This window comes from Tiliqua scincoides, chromosome 1, assembly GCF_035046505.1.
Source record: "Tiliqua scincoides isolate rTilSci1 chromosome 1, rTilSci1.hap2, whole genome shotgun sequence".
NCBI lineage: Eukaryota > Metazoa > Chordata > Lepidosauria > Squamata > Scincidae > Tiliqua > Tiliqua scincoides.
Window position 1 is genome coordinate 194,103,845 of NC_089821.1, and position 20,359 is coordinate 194,124,203.

Here is a 20,359-nt window from a genome sequence, read left to right on the forward strand (position 1 = left end):
CATCTCTCTGCTGTGAATTGAATTGCACACTCTCAGTTATGTGTTATGGGTTGTATGTTGTATGTAGAGCTTCTGGCTTAACACACCAGACACCTTGAAGGTGGATTTGATTCATGGTTCTCCTACAGTGGTTGCCAACCTTTTTCACTTGCATATCCCTTGGCAATAATAAATTGTACCCTTCATATTAGCAAAATGTTTGTAATAATACAAGCCCTCATCTCCTCTCTATGAAAACCCAGACTTCATGTATTCATCACAGTGTTTTCTCTTTTTATCTGTTTGAGGAACAGAAGACTCTGCCTTTGCACTGTTTTGCACCAGAAGTGTGCTGAGAAATTCTGGGTGATTGATCACTTTCCATATTATGTTTCAGCTTTTTTACTGTGCTGGTTTTCAATCACTGTTACATGAATTGATGACCAAAAACTAGCTGTTGGTGGGGCTTTCAACTAGCTACCTTCCTTCCTGCCTTGCTGGTCCTTGCAAGGCATTCTGGAGCATGACCTGCCTTTTTCTACCATTATTCCATTCTTTTTCAAGTACCCCTAAAGGTCCTGTTGAGTGTCCCTGGGAGTACGTGAATACCAGGTTGGGAACCACTGATTTACTGGTATGTTGTTTACAGTGCACTTACTCTGATAGTGTTTACAAAAAGGCAGAAGACCAGAATTTAAAAAGAATAAAAATGTATCTTATGATCTTTTACTATGTTTTTAATAAATTAGAGACTACAGTTCTTAGGTAACAATTAGTGGTAGGTTTTTCAGGATCTGGCCTGGGGTAAAATTAGACAAAACTATAGTCAGATCCCCCCCAAAAGTTTAACCCCCGACTTATCCGAGGGTCATAGAAAATTCCATGACTGTTGGCTCAAAACCTGCCCTCGACTTATCTGTGGGGTAGACTTATAGTCAGGTGTCTGTGGTAGTTTAAAGCAATGGTGAACCAGATAGCTTTATAACCAGGCAGTGGAATGCAGATAGTGAGGTATCAAACTTGATTCATACAGTGGGCCAAATAGCATTCATAGCACCTGCTGAGGGCCAGAAGTGATATCATTAATCAGCAAGTGATGTCATTAAGCAGATGATGGCCAGAAATAAGCACTTTGTTCTCACAGAGAAACTCATTAGCAGCAATTGACAGAAGAGAAAATGTTCAAGACATGAGAGAGCCCAATGATCGTGCTTGGAGAGCCTGATTCATGCAGGCTGTCCTTTCAGCATGGCCATTTCTGCAGAGACACTGCTTTGCAACTCAACAACTGGGCTCTCCCAGTTTCTCAGCAGCATGGCCCTCTTTCACCCTCCTTGATCTGCACCTTCGCCCACAGCTTTCATTACCTTATGAGGCCTTTTTCTGTCTCTCCCTCCCAGAGCCTCAGCAGAATCAACACTGCTGAAGGGCGGCATTGGAAGAGCCCAATTATCACATGGGCCAGATAAAGTGCTTCCGTGGGTCATATCTGGCCTGTGGGTTTAATGTATGAAACTGCTGCACTAAAGAAACTGAAAATGCTCAGTAGTGCCTAGAAACTTTCAGGTAACTAAAATATAAGGTCCTCCTCACCTTATCCCATTTCTGCCCAGCCCACAGGTGTACACATTTTATCCCTGTTGTGCCTATGCAACATTGGACAGAAATGGCTTAATTTCTTGTATTATATCAAATATTACACATTTCGTTTCACTTGGGAAAAAAATGTCTACCAAATCCACCTTTCTTCTATGAACTGCATAGGATATTATAACTTCCTCCTGCTTTATGGAGCTATCTCTGTCTTTGCAATGTCAGCAACCTATACCAACTGGATGTACACCATTACATTCAAATCTCAGACCTATTTGCACGCCTAGCAATGAATTCAGTTTACATGCAAAGGGGATAAAGACTGTCTTGCTAAACAAGCCTGGAGGGAAAGGGTCAAGAATGAATGGGATAAGGAATAATTACTCTCTGGTGTGGTGGACCTCCCCAGCCCCAGGGCAAAGGTCTGCTATGGTGCCCTGTTGCTGCCCCCCCCATGCAAATCTGCCCCACAGTTACCTGGAGTGCATGGAGCCTTGCACAACTCCAGGATACACAGGGAAGTCTACTGAAGCTTCCTGAGCTCTTAAACTGTGCTTCTAACAAACCGGAAGCCAGTTTCCAACCATGTCAGGAGCCTCAGAGATGCTTCCACACGGTCCTAGAGGTGCATGAGGCTCTGTGTCTGGGGTATTGACCCCTTTTCATTAATGGCAGGTCCACCACTGCTCTCTGGAAATGCAAGACATGCTAAAATTTGAGGAAGCAGGGATAGAGGTAAGGAGTTACAAGGCAAGAAGAGGATGGAAATAAAGGCTAAGGTAGTGTTATTCAAATTGTGAGGCACGGCTCTTTAGGGCAGCACCAGGAACTCAAAGGGGAGGCACGGGATGTCATCTTGCATCAATGCAGTCACACCCCTGGGCAGAATAGGAGCCCGTCTTCTGCCCGTCATCTGCGCTTTTTTTTAAAGCAGAAGAAACAGGAGTTGCTCAGCTGTGAGAGTGGCTGCTGCCGCCCCGCCCTCTTTCGAGCATGCTCGGCTTGCAGTCCTTAACCCTCGCTGATCCTTGTTTGGTTGGCTCCTAGTTCCCAGCCTGGGATCGCTTCTCATCAAAGTGAAATCTCTCTTTTCAACCCCTCCCTCTTCCACTCCCCCTTTTCAATCTCCAAACCTTCCCACTTTCCTCCCCCTCCCCTTAAAGTTGTTTCCATGAAGTTGGCAAAGGAGAGACAAGCACACACTTTATTTGGCCAGGAGCAGAAAAAGGGTACTGTTTTTAAAGTGATTTATTCATCTTGTTGTTTGCCTGAAGAGGAGAGGCTGTATTTTTAAAGTGATGAATCTTGCAATTTGAAGGGAATACTTATCAGCCATTGATGAAGTGATTGCCAGCCCAATCCTATCCACATTTTCCTGGGAGTAAGCCCCATTGACTCTAATGGGACTTACTTCTGAGTAGACCTGCATAGGCTTGAGCTGTGCATCTCCTAGTATAGGAGACAAATCAGCTTCCTAACCAAACCCTTATCAGCTCTGATATATTTTCATGGTCTATTTTTGTTTTCCCCACCAGCTGCTGGAAAAATTTAATTTCATTAAATTAATAAAGGATTCAATCCTATCCAAGGAGAATGGGAGAAATGACTAGTTGGATTGGGGTCCACGGGGTGTGTGTGTTTAATGTTGGTCAGACTGGTTGTTCACAAAGTTCATTTGATAAAACAATTCTTTTGGTATACTTACAAAGTTTAAAAAAATGAGTCCTACTGGACCAGACAAAATCTACCTACTCCAGCATCCTGTCTCCAACAGTGATCAGCAGCTGGTCATTTATAAAGCATGCATATTGCTGTGTATTAATAATATATTTTTAAGATCTGCATTTAATTAATGATATGATTAATATAATTAATATTACTATAGTTAATATATATTTAATATTTAATATAATAATAATAAATATAATATAATATTATATTTAATATAGTTAATATAGTTAATATTTCTGGCCACTTCCTGTTTAATGATGTCACTTCCAGCCCTCAGGAACATGATGGGGAGTCATGGCCAACAGCCATGGGGGTCAAGGGAGCCACTGGCTGGAAAAGTTTGAGTACCACTGGGCTAAGGGAAAGAATGTAGGGGCAAAGCCAATTCAGAGATAGGAAGTTGGGATTGGCATATTTTCACCTAGTCAGGCAGAAGCTATCTTTGTGGACCCATTTTCATACACTTTCCCACCATTTAATAAATATCTCACTGGTGTCCATCCAAAGCCATTGTGGCACCTAGAGAAACTCCTACAATTTAAAGAGAGAGCTGTATATTTAAAAAAAACAAAACCCATTCAATTTAGTAGGGTCGTTAGAATTAACTACAGCTACTCTCAAGGGTATCTTGGCTGAAACTAGTTTTTAGGACCATCCTGATAGGACTAAACAGAGGACTAAATTGATAGGTCTAAACATATGTGATATATGTTCAAAATTTAAGGAATTATTATATGTGGCTATTTATACAATATACAATGAAAAAATGAAATACTGTTGCAAGATGCTAAGATTTTATGTTGTTATCCAGCATGCAAATAATTTCTGAAAATATGTCAGAGGCTGCATATTTCAGAGATAGAAAAAATGTTTTATTGAACTGAAGGATATATATGATCTATCTGTCACATCTTAAGTAATCGGAATGAGCTCTTAGGAGAAATCTGTAATTACTTTGTGCATGATATTAGTTAGAAGTAAAATGAATGATTTTGCTCCATTTTATTACCTCGAATATATAGCCATTTGTATCATAAATTCATTGACCTCATCTTAAATGATCAATCTGGTAAGACAGATTTGATTAATTAATTCTTAAGTGACATTATTTCTACTCCAGTAATTTTTACTCCATGTGAAGAGACTGTTTGCTGCATCTGTGGCATTATATGAGAGAGAGAGAGAGAGAGAGAGAGAGAGAGAGAGAGAGAGAGAGAGAGAGAACTAGTTGTGTGTGACTTTGGAATGTTGAATAAAATCCATAGGATAATGACTAGATATTTAGTTCATCAGGGATGTTTGCAGGAACTGATTTATTGCCATTACCTTCAATATCCTTAATTAATTTTATCCAGTGATAAAATATATTGTATAGTCTGATCAATATAGGAGTGAGGCAGATGAATATGAGCATTTATTTTATCTCAATGAATTATTAAAAGGAGAAATCATGAGAGAATTTCAAATAAGAGTTTTGAACTATTTTTTTGAGAAAATATTTACTTAGCTTAAGGTGCCATGAGAGCCTGTTGGAGAAAAGCAAATCAATACAGCAATGAGGCACTAAAACATTTCATTAAATCTTTCAACTGGTAATCTTGGACCAAACCATTAACAATGATGTCATGTACCAATCATCTGCTGAGTTTAATCTCTGTGTTTGAAACCAAAGCACTAAAAAAGAAAGCTTCTGAAATATTACTTAGTCTTTAAGGTGCTTTAAGGCTCTTTGTTTCTTAAATCACTGATGGGTTTTACTCTGAAATTAAATAGTTTTGGAAATTTAGATGGGGGTTGCTGCTTTGCAATCAGACTCCAGACAGGACAGCTAGAAACTCGTACAACATCTGCATGAACCTGAATTAGGATTAGGAAATCCCTGGTACTTAGTAAATGAGTGTGATTGATCACTTTTGTTTCAGAAATGTTTTGGTGGACCCAGACATGCCCCTCCCACGGCCAAGTCTACCAAAAACTCTTGAGTTTTGGGGAAACCTTGATTCCCATTCTTGTGCATCCCACTGTGAACACTGTAAGTGGCTCTAGAAATGAATCTCAAAAGTAATAACAGGTCATAGTGGAGGTGACACCACAAGAAGAGTAGAATTAAGTGCTGGTCATGTGAAAATTTGTGAGGATCCTGAAATTCCTTGATCGATTTATAAATGTTTTGGGGCATTTTGTAGCTGATGTATGAGCTGATATACATGTTTGTATATTATATATTTGTACCTGTGCAAAACAGATGCCTCCATGTGCTCTTGAATGGCAGGAGCCAACATACTCCTTTTAGAAGAGCAGTGGAAAATTTGTGTGTGGCAAAACATTCAAGCTGATCTGGTAATAAGATGCTACAGAAGCTGCCATCCATTGGTTTGTCATGTCTCTGACAACAGCAACCTTCCTTTACAAAATATTGGCTTGAACTTGCTAGCATCTAGAGTTTACCTGTTTCTGAAATGATTTTAGAAAAGACAATTTGGCCCAAAGGGTGATAAATGGTTTTTAAAAAGTCAATCTGGCCCAAAGGGTAAAAACAATGCACTAGTGCATGGCTTTTCAAACTGGGGCGTCGTGACACCCTGGTCTGTGAGCCCTGGCCACTTTCCCCTTAAGGGGTGGGTAGGGTGGGGGGAGGCAGTTACACGATCCCCAGTATCACATCGCTAATGGGGCTGCAGGGACTGGCATTTACTTACCAGTCCCTGCAGCAGCCTTTCTGGAGTGCAGGGAGCCTTGCACAAGTGTCTGCAGGGCTCCCCAGGTCTTGAAATGTGGAAGTGCAGCGATTGCGCTCCACTTCCAGAACAGCTGAATCCTATAGTTTTCTCTGTGATGGCTTGCAGCTGTGCCAAAATGGGCTGCGCTGCATGCTGTGGTGGTGGTGGTGGTGGGAGCTGATTGGGAAGTTTTGGAGGGGAAAGATAAATTATTTTCCCTTACCCATCCATAAGCCCCTCAACCAGCAACAGGTCTGCTCATATCTGCACCAGCTCTTTAGCTGATGCAAGTCCAAGGAGAGAAAGGGGGCGTTTTGGCTGGCACTAGAGTGGATAGCATCCAGCAGAAGTTGCCTGCGCTGGGTGCCAACTCTTCCACCTCCAATTCTCTCCTGGCTCTTCCCCCATTATGCCCTGCTCGCCTACCCTGCAGTCCCATTTATGTACACCCCACAGACTTGCCTCCATTGGCAGGTCTCTGTCGTTCTGCTGCAATGTGCAGGGCCTACATGGCCTCTCAGGTAGTGATCCAGAGCAGCATGATTCTGTGTGCTTCCAGAGCACGTTTTGCAACCATTGGAAAGGGGGAATAGGATCCTGGTGCAAGTCACTGCTGTTGGGATTCATCACTGGGCAATCCTCCCCTGGGCAATCCCTACCCATGATGTACCTTGGCCTCCAACAAGAGACCTCCATGCTTGAAGGTAAGAGGGTAGGTATGGGAAGATTCTCCCTCCAGCAAGAGAACCGAAACCTGGAAACCTTGCATAGATGAGGAAAAAAAATTCCTGGATGTTAACCACATGGCTACAAAGACACACTCTTTCCTAGATCACAAAATAGTGTGAACAAAGTGTAAATATAATATAGTATGGTAGTATTTTCAAAATAACTATGGAAAAGGTGCACACAACCAAAATGATCAACAGCTTGAAGCACCTTCCCTCTATGGAGAGGCTAACACATTTGGAGATTATTTAGTTCAGAAAAAAAGATGACAAGGGGGAGACATGATTTGAATTCATAAAATTATTCATAATATGGAGAAAATGGAGAGAGAAAAGGTTCAGTAACTCTCACAACACTGGAGTCATCCAGTGAAAGTCACTGGCAGGAGATTTCATACAGACAAAAGGAATTACTTCTTGGAGGACAAGTGTATTTCTGGCTGGTAGTCATGATGGCTGCATGCTGCCTCCAGGGTCAGTGGCAGTGTAGCTCTGAATACCAGTTGCTAGGAAGCAAAAGTGGGAGAAATGGCGTGCCTTAATCCCCTGCTTGCAGTCTACCAGAAGCAGCTGTTAGCCACTCTGTGAAACAGGATACTGCAGTGGTGCTCAAAGTGGTGGGTCACAACCCACCTTAGAAACAAAAAATTTCCTCTTGAGAGGAGTGACCCAGTAATGGGTGCCCTGTCAGTGCCACAGTAATTGTGGCGCCATGGGCACCCAGAAACTTGCCAGCCTACCTAATGGGGTCTGCCAACTTTGGAGAGGGTCTGGGAGGCCTGCAGCCCCCACTGTGGGTCTCCCCCAAGCTTCGTTTTGCTCCAGTCTGAAGGTCGGAGCGACTAGCGGTAAACCGGAAGTCACTCCAACCTTCAGATCAGAGCAAAATGAAGCTTAGGGGAGACCCGCAAAGGGGGCTGCGGGCCTCCCAGACCCTCTTCAAGGCTTGCACACCTCCTCAGATAGGTTGGCAAGCCTCTGGATGCCCATGATGCTGTGATTGCTGCAGCGCTGCTGGTTCACACACCCCTCCAAGTTCCCACCCCCACAACCACTTAACAAGTGGTTCTTGGACTTCCAGCGAGTTTGAGAACTGCTGGGATACTGGATTAGGTGGCCACCCTAACACATAAGGCGGGGGTGCTCAATAGGTGGATCGTGAGGCAAAATGAGTAGATCGCGGAGTGCCGACCCCCCCCTTCAGGTGCCTCTGGGAGGAAACGCCGGGAGTAAGGCCCATTGTACTCAATGGGGCTTACGCCCAGGTAAGTGTGGCTAGGATTGCAGCCTCACAGCCTAATCCTATGCATGTCTACTCAGGAGTAAGTCCTGTTATACTCAGTGGGGCTCAAGGTACACCAACATACATTGTACACATAAATGTTATATGTTATGATGGTGCGAACATTGTAAAAAAAACTCTGGTAGATCTCCGGGCCTTGCTGGGTTTCAAAGTAGCTCTCGAGCCAAAAAAGTGTGAGCACCCCTGACATAAGGGATCTTACTTTTGGCCCTGTCCCTTTTCTGTCCTTCAACTTATGCCAGCACTGTCTGCTTTCTGTTGAGAAAGAAATGAGAGCTGCACACAATGAGAAATGAGAGCTGCACACAAAATGTAGTGAAATTTATTGATTATTTTGATTAGGCATTTGTTCTCTTGTTCCTTTGCAAGTGGGATTGCAGCAGTGCATTGTTTCTGGTCTTGGTGGTTTTGCATTGGTTTTATTTGTTATTTATTTAATTTTATTCACAGCTTGTTTACTTACTTTGTGCGTATTGAGTGTTCTGGAATTTATTTTATGTCAATAAAGGTATCTTGACATTGATGTATGCCAGCAAAATGGTTCGTGTAGAACCAAAGAGAGCCACAGGTGATTGAGCAGCCTACGGGGGGGGGGGGAATGTTTAACTTACCTTTCACGTTTACTTACCTCCAGTTGGCTGTCCAAGTGCCCCACCATCATTAGATGCTACACACTCTCCATCAGTGTGGCTGCATAGATGTTAATGGTGGGGGATAGGATTGGGCAGTGAGGCTGAGAAGGGAAGGCTTAACTAAGGCTTACCTAGAGAGTTCACATTGCAGATGAGATTGGGGGCCCAATACTTTGCTCGGCAGCATGGCTCTGTGCCGCCAAACACTGTTGCAAACTTGCCGTAAGGCACATTTGCAGGCCTCACCACCGGGCTCCCGCCAGTGCTAGCCCAGCTTCTGCGGCTCAGCAGTCTCCCAGACCGCTGAGCTGTGGAACAGTACACGGGGTGGGTACGGAGGCGGGGAGGAGGTGTTCTGGGGAGGGGGGAGGCCAGCGGGGGGCGGAGAGAGGGCAGGGAGGAGGCGTGATGGGGAGGTGTGACGTGGAGAGGGGATGGGCTGGAGGTGTGCCTGGAGGAGGGATGGGAGGCGGATCTGCGGAGTTCAGCTCCGCAGGATCCAAGGCGCTCATATAGGGCTGCGCACCCCTCACGAGCACCTTTACCTCACCTAAAGTGAGTAGCCCCATTGCGGGGCTGCTTATCTTACTTGGGGGAAGGGGACGAAAGTCCCCTTCTTCTGAGGCGCCTCCCATGGTAACTCAGGAGGTGCAGGATCCGGTGGCAGCCCTTCCCTGTGCTGCAGAGCCTGGGTGCCCCAGGCAGCTCAGGATTGGGCTGCCAAGCAGGAAACCTTGAGTTGCATCTTGGTCATTGAGCTACTACATTATGGAAATCCCACATTCATAGATGTCACTGATTGCAGTCAGATAGAGTTAAGGAATGCCCACTGATCAATGTCATTTAAAAGTGCTTAATTTGCCCGGATTATGCTCTGTCTTTCAAAAAGTACTTTAAAGTGTCACCACTGTTTCTGACAGGGGAAAGCTGAGAGTTAAATGAGATGAATAATCAAATGGCCAGAATCTGTTGTTTTAAATGTGTTTATATGGCCGATGGTTTAAAATTAAATTACCTGTTTAATGCTATCATGTCACAAATGTCTTTTTTTTTTTTTTTTTAAAGTAAGAGAAGTATTTCCTGTTTTGAAATGTATAAAGAGTCTACATAGGATAGTGCTGGGGTTCCACATGGTCATAAGTACACTGAATACATTGGTTTTATATATAGCATTTAAAAAAGTATATCTACAGACTATTATAAGAGTTGAGTAAATGGCAAAAATTGAGGGATTTTGTCTCTGTGTATAAAATCTGGCAAAAAAAGCAAGGCACTGAAAATTCTGACATCTGTTTATCTGTTTATAGCTGTGGAAAGATTACTCATTTTAATTCATGTTTAAAATGCCATATGAAGGAAAAGGCATTTGTGCAAACAAGAGTCATATTTGAATTGTAGATCATGTCTTCACCATCTGTGAGAGCTGTTGGTGTTGCAAAATTAATGTGTTAATGAAATCACAATAATTTCTCTGAAGTAATGAATTCTGAAACCTAGAATGACTATTTTTTAACTTTTGGTGTCTAGTGGCTTACAACTGGGAAAAACCTTTCACAGCTTAATTAGTTCTGCAGCCTTATTTACTTTTTACAAAAAATTGGCAATGTCTTCACCACACCAGTAGTAGCACAGAAAATAACGTGTATTTTTTTTTTTAAAAGCCGGTAATAATAAGAGGTTTTGCCTTCGTTTTTGAAAAGTTGTTAAATAAACTACTGTCTGCCAAGAAGTTATACAAAAGTGACTAGTGAAGAAGAGTGGGCAAACAGCTCGGAAAATCTTTCCAGCTTTTTGAAATATCACAGCTTCAGAATATTTGAAATTCACCCAGATTTTATTACTATTTTCTGCTTCATATTTGGAAGACAAAACTAATGATGTATGGTACTTTTGTTTTTTAGTATCATTTAGCATTCCAGCTCTGTTATCTATGGTATTTAAATAATTTAAAATGTCAAAATGTGTTGTGGCTTATAATATATTATTTTTGCTCTCAGTTTTCTCAGAACTTTGAGGTCATTTTCTGAATGATTCTTGACCTGATTTAAGTATATAGATGTTCAACTTGTCAGTATGTGTCTATGTGACCACCAGTTCAGTTCTCAACATGAACACTGTAATCCAACAGAATGTTAAGTTAAAGCACGCCCACTGAAAAAACTAGGTTTAAGCACTCTTAATGCAATGTCAGATTGTGATTATATTATATAATACATATATATATATAGTTGTTATATAGCATTTTAAAGTGTTCAAAGTACTTTGCATATATTGGTATGCTGTTACCTTGTTAAAATAACTCTCCAAAGCTGGACAGTTTTATTATTCCTATGTTGTAGATAAGAGGCAGGGGTGAGGCTGAGAGAGTAGGACTTGCCTAAGAACACCCAATGAGTTTATGGCAAAGGCTAGATTTAAATTGATTTATAGCACCACATCCAGCCTATACCAGATCAGTAGAGCTTTATAACTGCTTTATTTTATGTTCTAATTGTATGTATGGGCATTTAAGATAATTCATTAAAATTATGGTGTTCTTTCAGAACCCTATGGGAATGTTAGACACATACACACATATATAGGTTCTATGCACTCCATACCATGCACTTATATTTGAAAGCATTTTAGCTATATAGATAAGAACAAATTCAAATATTTTAACTGCATTTAAAACATAAGACTTAACTGGACATAGCAATAGGAGAATCTTATGTGTACATGTTTATGTAATGTCAAGTGAACCATATTTCAGGATCAAAATGCCCAAGTTTCATGAAATATATTTTCCTTGATAATTCAGATGTTTAGAAAGCAGAGATGGAAAGTTAAAAAAATATTTTAATGCAAATGACATTGTGGAGAGGAAATCACTTTTGTTCTTACCTGTTTTGATTTTGTTACTGTGTTGTAGGTATGTGACTGGTGTAAGCACATAAGACACACAAAAGAGTATCTGGATTTTGGGGACGGGGAACGAAGGCTTCAGTTCTGCAGTGCAAAATGTCTCAATCAGTACAAAATGGACATTTTCTACAAAGAGACACAGGCCAATCTTCCAGCTGGACTCTGCAGCACATTACATCCTCCAGTCGAAAATAAAGCAGAAGGCACTGGGGTGCAGCTGCTGACTCCAGATTCTTGGAATATACCGCTAGCAGATGCTCGGAGAAAGGCCCCATCCCCAGTGTCTGCAGCTGGCCAAATTCAAGGTCCTGGACCATCAGCATCTACCACTGCCTCTCCGCCTGACACTGCCAACTGCTCTGTCACTAAAATCCCAACGCCTGTTCCCAAACCTATTCCCATCAACGAGAATCCAAATATTCCGCCAGTTTCTGTTCAGCCACCTGCTAGCATTGTGCCTCCAATTGGTGTCCCACCTCGAAGCCCTCCCATGGTAATGACAAACCGTGGGCCAGTTCCATTGCCCATATTCATGGAACAACAAATTATGCAGCAAATCCGTCCACCATTTATTCGAGGGCCGCCTCATCATGCCTCAAATCCAAACAGCCCTCTGTCCAATCCAATGATTCCTGGAATTGGTCCACCACCAGGTGGTCCTAGAAATATGGGTCCCACCTCCAGCCCTATGCACAGGCCAATGCTCTCCCCTCATATTCACCCTCCAACAACACCTACCATGCCTGGAAATCCCCCAGGGTTATTACCCCCTCCGCCTCCAGGAGTCCCTTTGCCCAGTCTTCCCTTCCCTCCTGTAAGCATGATGCCAAATGGTCCTATGCCTATGCCACAGATGATGAACTTTGGCTTGCCATCTCTTGCCCCTTTGGTGCCACCCCCAACCCTGTTAGTGCCATATCCAGTCATTGTTCCTTTACCAGTTCCCATCCCAATTCCAATCCCCGTTCCTCACATCAATGATTCCAAGCCCCCAAATGGCTTCTCCAGCAACGGGGAAAGCTTCATTCCAAGTACATCCAGTGATGCAGCTGGGGCAAAGCCAACCAATAACTCTGTGTCCCCCAGAGATTCAAAACAAGGGCCTTCCAAGTCCTCTGACTCAACACCAAGCTGCTCAGGCCAGTCCTTAAGTCAAACTCCAGGGCATCAGGAGCACAGTAAAAATGAAGTTGTTGATTTGACTGTGAGACCTAGTAGTCCAGTGAACAACAAATTTGGTTTTCCTACAGTACTACAGGGACCACAGGATGGTGTGATAGACTTAACTGTAGGTCACAGGTCTAGACTACACAATGTTATTCACAGGGCTTTACATGCTCAAGTCAAAGTTGAACATGAAGCTAGCAGTGTTGTAAATCTGGCTTTTGGTAGCTCAGAGAAAAGGAACTGCAGTGACTGCAGGAACAATAGCAGCCCCACTGAAACAAAAACTTTACCTTGTAGTGATCCAGCTCACTGTGGCCCCGTCACACTGGCTTCTGGCACCTCAGAAAACAGTGCAGCTGCAGTTTGCAATGTCATCGTGAATGGCACAAAAGGCCCAGAGATTCCTAAGAACTCAGAGCAGCCCCAAGAGCAGAAGAAGTCTCAGTCTCTGGAGGACTTGCCAGTGAGTGAGCTGGAGTCTGTTAAAGAGAACAATTGTACACCGAACTGCCACCGAGAAGGAGAACCTGGTAAGAAGACTGGGGAAGAGCCCCTGTTTGGGGGAGACAAGCAAGATCCCAACCTTAACAATCCTGCAGATGAGGACCATGCGTATGCTTTGCGAATGCTACCCAAGTCGGGCTGTGTCATCCAGCCTGTGCCAAAACCAGCGGAAAAGATGGCTATTGCACCATGCATTATCTCAACACCAATTCTCAGCACAGGGCCAGAAGATCTGGAGCCACCACTGAAAAGGAGGTGTCTCCGAATTCGAAATCAGAATAAGTAAAGGTTTGTTTAATCACTACAGTCTTCTGTGTGAGTAGAATGAATATCAGTGTTTTCAGGTAGGAGTAAAACACATATGGAGGTGGCCATTTGTGAATCAGGGAAAAAAAATTCTGGTTTGTGAACTCACCAGAAAAAGATCATTCTTTTATGTTTTGTCTTTGTCTTGTAGCATCTTTGTATCTGTCTGTTTCACATCCATCAGCAGTGTAACTTCCTTTATGCTCACATGGAGCATTATGTTAGAACTTTGGCAGTGAAAATTGTGGTGTGGTTTGTGTCTTAACCAGTTTCCTAATATAATCTTGCTGTGCTGATATTTGAGGCCAAGAAACTGACCTGGCTGTATATGGCTAAGAGCAATTCAGGACCTCTGGGCTTAATTATCATAATTCACCTCCAAGATAACTTACAGTGGAGCAGTTCTACTACTTGTAATTAACCGAAATGCAAAAGCATGCTTCTTTGACCTCCATCATCTTTGTTTCAATCTCCCAGGTTTTAGGATAGCATGAGCCATAAGTTATGTTAAAGAATTCTTCCATGAGTTTTCTTTGAATGGATATATAAGGTCATATCTTGCTTAGCATTCTGGTTCTTCCTAATACATTCCAAGACAATAGGCTCACATTTTCATCACATATCTCCATTTCTCCTGCCTTTTGCCATTTTATTGTACTGATGTCAAATGTATTTTTAATGCTGTTTGGCTGGGCCATCCCTGCAAAACAAACAGAAACATTTTTTTTTAAAGCAACAGCCAAACGTTATTTTTAGATTACTATAATCAGACAAATTATTCTCTACACCTTTGTGTTAGTGCTGTAATATTAATTATTATGATAAAGGAATGCCAGATATACAATTTGAATTCAGATCACATTAATTATCTGCTTAAAAAAAATTTTCTTTTGTATTTGTAAAGCGGATGCCTGGATTTCTGATACTTTCATATTGGATACTGATATATTGAGTCACTTAAGGATCTTGTGCATTTTAAATAAAAGAGACAGGTTTCCCTGACCTCCTAGCACACACTTTAAGGGTTTTTCCTCACAAATTGGATTTTACATAATGAATACATATGCAGATGGCACACTTTCCAAGTACTAGAAGAACAATATCTTGTATTTGGGAAATACTATAATAGTTCCTACTGAGAGTGCATTTGTTGCTGTTATGATTGCTGAGTTGGGTGTAGCTACAGCAGTTTCATGGGCTATTAAAGGATATCATCTGAGATGTGCCTAGTGATGAATGTGACTGAACTCCTGCCCCATGCCCTGGCCATGAATGTTATTGGATTTTTAACAGATAGTAAACACAGTGAAAGCAGCATACATAAACAATAATCTCCCCCCACCCACAAAATCTCCCCCCACAGCAAAACACACCATAAGGGACCTGACCTCTTGTACTTTGTAAAGCACCATGCACACTGATGGCACTTTATAAATCAATTAATACATAAATCACTAGCAGAGTGAGCACAGAGAGCACTTGCTGAAAATGTATATGTTGCATTATATTTATCCAGCCTTGAGCCACTCTTGTTTAGGATCCTTTGCAAAGCTTAGAAAATGTATCCAGTTCTCCAAGAATGTGATCATCTTCTGAAACCTTTCGCCATTCATATTGAGCACCAAACTAATGGAGGTATTGGAGCTCTGTGATCAGAATTTTTACATTTTTTCATTTCTTTTATAAACTGCCATGGGGTTTATGTGGACACTGAATTGGGTCCAGAGGACATTTTTGTCTGTGTTATTTTCTTACTATACGTTCACCACCATCTCAGTGCTCCGCTGGGGCAGACATGTGGCCGTGTGTATATTTTTCTCCATGGGAAAGTAGTAGCTTGGGCCTCCAAAGTTACAGTGGAAAATTGGTGCACCAGGAAAGGTTACCCCCCCAGCATGAATCTGCTCGAGTCTTTTCATTGCTGTTTTTTTTTTTTTTGCAATTGAGAGAATCCTGCAGATGAAGAATTGACTGATTCGTTCAGTTCAACTCATTACCTGTTATTCTCCTGTACTTTCTACTTGACCATTTTCTGGGGTTCCAGGATACAATGTGGCAGTGACAGTAAAAGTTACAGCTGGCAGAATTCCCTTGTCAGCATCTAGATTTGGCAATCTTATACATCCTTGGCTCCCTCCTTGCCTACCCACTTTCTTGCACACAAGGTGTAAATAATGGACAGACCCTTTTCTTTCTGGCCTTATGTGTATTTTTGCACCATACTACTGTATTTTTGAGTCGTCCTTTCTTTCTACAGCTCCATGTATCTGCCACACATTCTTTCTTTGGGTTCCTGTTTTTCGGCTATTGCCTACTTTGTCCCATTACCATTTTCTTCTCTTGTTCCCCATAGCACTTCCTAGCACTCCTCTTCTGCATCTCTTTCTTTAGCTTGTGTGAAGTTTCTTCAGAACCTCATTTCTGATTACTACCTTTTAGCCTGAATTTCCCTGACCTCTCTGCTTTTTGTTCAAGTCCCTTCCTCTTCCACCTTCACATTTCTCCTCTTCAGTCCATTGCCTACTCTGCTAACTTCTTTTAACCTCCTTGCCTTTAATTCAGTAGGCTGGAGCAAGGAAACATCCTTGGAAATATCCTTGAAACATCCTTTCCTTGGAGCAAGGAAACATCTGTTCCCTTACCCTATATCGACCCCAGCCTGTGCAATGGGACTACTAGGATCGGCACCAGTGAAACCACTGGCACAAATCCGAGAAGCCCCGTGTCAGGCTTTCAAGCTGGGAAAGTGGGATAGGATTTGGCGTAGGCCAGTGCCACCAATCCTGCCCCCTTCCAGGCCTGAACCGCCCCTTCCCTACACACTCTATTCTGATAACCCCTTCTCCACTCCCGTTCCACACTCCCCCCACTCTGTGCAGTTCGGCAGCAGCTTACTAGCTCCGTCAGGCACAGCTCCAGGATTCAGCACTAGCGGGACAACACAGGCCTTCCTGCCAGTGCAACCTACTCACTGGATGCTGCAAGTGTAGTTGTAGTCCTGCTCTTACATGTCCTTAAATGTAACCCTTAAAATGCTGTGGACTGGAATAGGGTTTGATAGCACATAGGCTTACATCCTGTAAGCTTGTCAAATGAGCATATGAACTAATGAAAATATAAACTTGCCAGCTTTACAAGTGAGGAAAATCAGAATTTGATTGTATTTAACAATTGAGTGCCTCCAATTTTCTTTATAAATTAAAATGACCTGGAATAAGCTTTATAGCAACCTTGTTTTCAAGCTAGAGACCACCTTGATATAAAAGATATTTTTAAAATATTGCTCATGTCCTTCCTTTCATCTTCTGAGCAGATGTAGCTGCATTTTCTTTAGATTCATGAACTGAGCAACCTAGCTCATGTAAAACCTGCCACCTGAAAAAGAAAGCCTGTTCAGAAATCAAATATTGATGATTTGCTGGATGAGGTTTGATGACATGCCAAATTTTACTGCAATTTGTAGAGTACTCCTTAACCTTCAGTAAATCATATTTTATGCTATCCCTGGCAATGCTATTATTGCTCACAAATGTACCATATAGACTTTTCCATTAAAAATGTAGCCATTTAAAGATAACATGGAGGTGCAACATTTCATTATGCTACAACATAATGCTTGGAGTAGCACAAACAGGGCAACCTCTGCTGCAAAAGTATATTCAAAAGCATTGTATTATTATTATTATTATTATTATTATTATTATTAACAGTATTTATATACTGTTTTTCAACAAAAAAGTTCACAAAGCGGTTTACAGAGGAAAATCAAATAATTAATGGCTCCCTGTCCCAAAAGGGCTCACAATCTAAAAAGGTGCAAAAGAACACCAGCAGGCAGCCACTAGAAGACACTGCTGGGGTGAGGAGGGCCAGTTACTCTCCCCCTGCTAAAAAGAGGACACCCACTTGAAAAAGTGCCTCTTACCCAATTAGCAGGGGTAGATACAGGCAGGGTAATATACAAGCTTTCCATCATATCTGTGGATTAGGTATCCACTGATTCAGTTATCTGTTGATCTGGGGGGGCATGCCCCATGCACCCATTAATGTTGTTAAGATGCTTGCTGCGGCAAGCTTGTAGCACAATGTGCAGCAGACAGGTTGCAGGCAGCCTGAATGCTTGAAGAGATTAGAATGAATGTTAACGGAAAGCAGTCAGCCTACCTGCACCTCACTATAAGCTTGCATGCTTATAGCCCTGTAAAAGAAACATTTCCCAATAGTAAGAATCTAAACAATATTAATGGGTGGGTGTGAAGATATCCACTGTTTCCTTATGGGGGACTGAAATGGATCCCCCCCTGGATATGGAAGGCTACCTGTATACGAATATTCTCTGTCTCACAGTCCAATTCTAACAACCGCTGTTGCAGCAGGTCAATAAAACCTTACCTGCTCCATTGGGCAGATGGTTAGGATGTAGCATTGTGCAGGGTAGAGCAGGCCTCCCCACCAGCATTGCCTGTTCGCTTAGTGCCATGATTGTGCATTATGGCTCATTTGGAATAGCTTCCAGTGGTGCAGGTACCGCTGTATCAGTGGAGCAGCAACTTAGGATTGCACTCTTAGTTTACACTAACGGATATAACTTAAACAAAAGTGCAAGAAAATAGAGACCTTGAACAGCAGCCTGATTCACTTCTGTTACGCTCGTGTTTAGTGTAAGGAATGAAAAGAAACAGGCATGCCCTGCTTGTTAGTCAAAACAGACTTATTGGTAGGGGCACTAAAACTTGAATTGGCCTTCAGTGACACAGAGTTTGCACAAGCCTAGCAAATATGAGCAAATCTTCCAATTTTGTATTTGCTTATTCTTTTGATGAATTTTCACCATAGCTGTCTATAGGAATGCAGCAGAAGATCAATTTAAGTTAGAATCATTTCTGTCAAGCTACCATCTGGTAGCCATAGCATTAAAATGTCTATTCCCTGCCTCCCCCAAATGGTTGGTTGGCAACTTTCAGTCTCGAAAGACTATGGTATAAGCCTATAGCACCCGGTATTCCCAGGCGGTCTCCCATCCAGGTACTAACCAGGCCTGACCCTGCTTAGCTTCCAAGATCAGACAATATCAGGCATGAGCAGATCTAAGCAAACCAAGAAAATGCTTCACAATATAACAAACCTTAAGAATCACTGTTTGAACATTTTGAAATATACCCAACAATTGTAGCCATATTTTGTATATTGTGCATTGGAACACATCCTGAACAACTGTACAGGTGGAGCCTTGGTATCCACGCAGGATCTGTTCTTAGACCTCTTGTGGATACCAAAAACCATGGAGAATGAAATCTGCTGTTTTAGCCCTTAAACCCTCAGGTCACCTCCAGAGGGCTTTCTGAAGCCTGCAAAGGCCATGCATGTCTGCCTGCAGCCTCTGTAGGCTTCAGAATGGCCCTTATAGAAAAAAAAATGTTACTTCCAGTTTCCCTAGGGAAACTGGGGCCAAGTCTGACACAGTGTGGGACCAGAGGACCCATGTTGAGCCAGATCATTATATATAAAATCCACGGTTAAACAGGCTCCACCTCTACTGTATTTATTTAAACAGCCCAGGAAACCTCTAAATGGTTTGTATATGCAGAGATCCCAATAGATTGTTCATAGCATTACATTGATACAAGGAATAATCAACCATGGATTTTGGAAGCAAAGACGTTCAAATGTCCAAATGTGGCTCACAGGGACTGTCCTGTATTTGATGATTCAGATCTGAATCTTTCAGCACAGATTCGGAGACCCCCTGATTGCATGTAAATATTGGGTGCTTTTTGATGTCTCTATGAAGCATTTCTTCCAACATCATTCTGATTCTAATTGTCTTGAAGTGTCCACTAATATGCATGTATATTCAAACACTTTTGCCATACCAAGCTGGCCCGTCTATGGGGCTTTTGGAATCAGTTGCTTCAGGCAGCAGTTTGGTAAGAGGTGCCTGTCTCAACTGCTCCTCCTTTGGCTTCTTGAAAGGATGAGAGGAACAGAATGTGTGGAAGAGTGAAAAATGACAGCCCATCATTCCTCTGTCTTCATATGTCTTCTGCTCCTTTGTTCCCCTTGGTTTCTCAGTTGAGGGAGCAGAATAAAAAGAAGCAATGGAGGTGGCAGATGATGCATCACTGAGTATCAGAGGTTACTTGGCATGTCACTTCTGGTGCCAGGAGGTCTTGGGCCACCCTATACCAATATCACAGTTGGGTTGGGGCCAGGCAGCAAGAACAGCAGGAGTGTTGCTGGCTCTGTCTGTAATACCTGTATTGGGGGCTTGGATGAGGTTAGGTTCTCTGACTTCCAAACACAAACATAAATACCAGTAATGCAAATGTAATTTATTGTTCCATGATCCAGTGTTAATATTTAATACCTACACACGTAAGAAAAATGTCCCTTGTCTTGCATTACTCAGAAAGTGCCCACACAAACATTTCTAATATAATCTGCTGACCAGCAATACAGTATGTGGATTTTTTTTTTCCACTTCACATTAAATAATATTCGAAAATATGGTTCAAGTCAATCTTGGGATTCACAAGTATAAGTATTCTTTCTATATGAAAGGTGCTACAGTATGTAACAAATGTCTGTGCTTGATTCTCTGTTTCATCAAATATGTCAGGACGATCCATTGTTAAATCATATTATGTTTCTGCTACGTTCGTCATCATAAGGTATCTGTCTTGTCAGGTCATATTACCATTTCTTAGTTATTCATTATGAAGTTTAAATGCTTATGAAAACCAAATTGCTCTTTTTCTGTTTAGAACCCAGGGATATTTAAAGAGTTATGCT

The 20,359-nt window shown here is 42.1% G+C and overlaps 1 protein-coding gene across 3 annotated transcripts in view; it reads left to right on the top strand.

The window, feature by feature from the left end:
* The window catches only part of SOBP (sine oculis binding protein homolog), a 182,003-nt gene that overhangs the window by 144,630 nt on the left and 17,014 nt on the right, over positions 1-20,359 (top strand). For all 3 annotated transcript variants that reach the window (XR_010793650.1, XM_066613159.1, XM_066613164.1), the window contains exon 6: positions 11,598-13,549. Coding sequence is in view for 2 of the 3 variants with exons in the window: in XM_066613159.1 (XP_066469256.1) it covers positions 11,598-13,547 (1,950 nt within the window). In the remaining variant the exon portion in view is untranslated. The remainder of the gene's footprint in view (positions 1-11,597; positions 13,550-20,359) is intronic.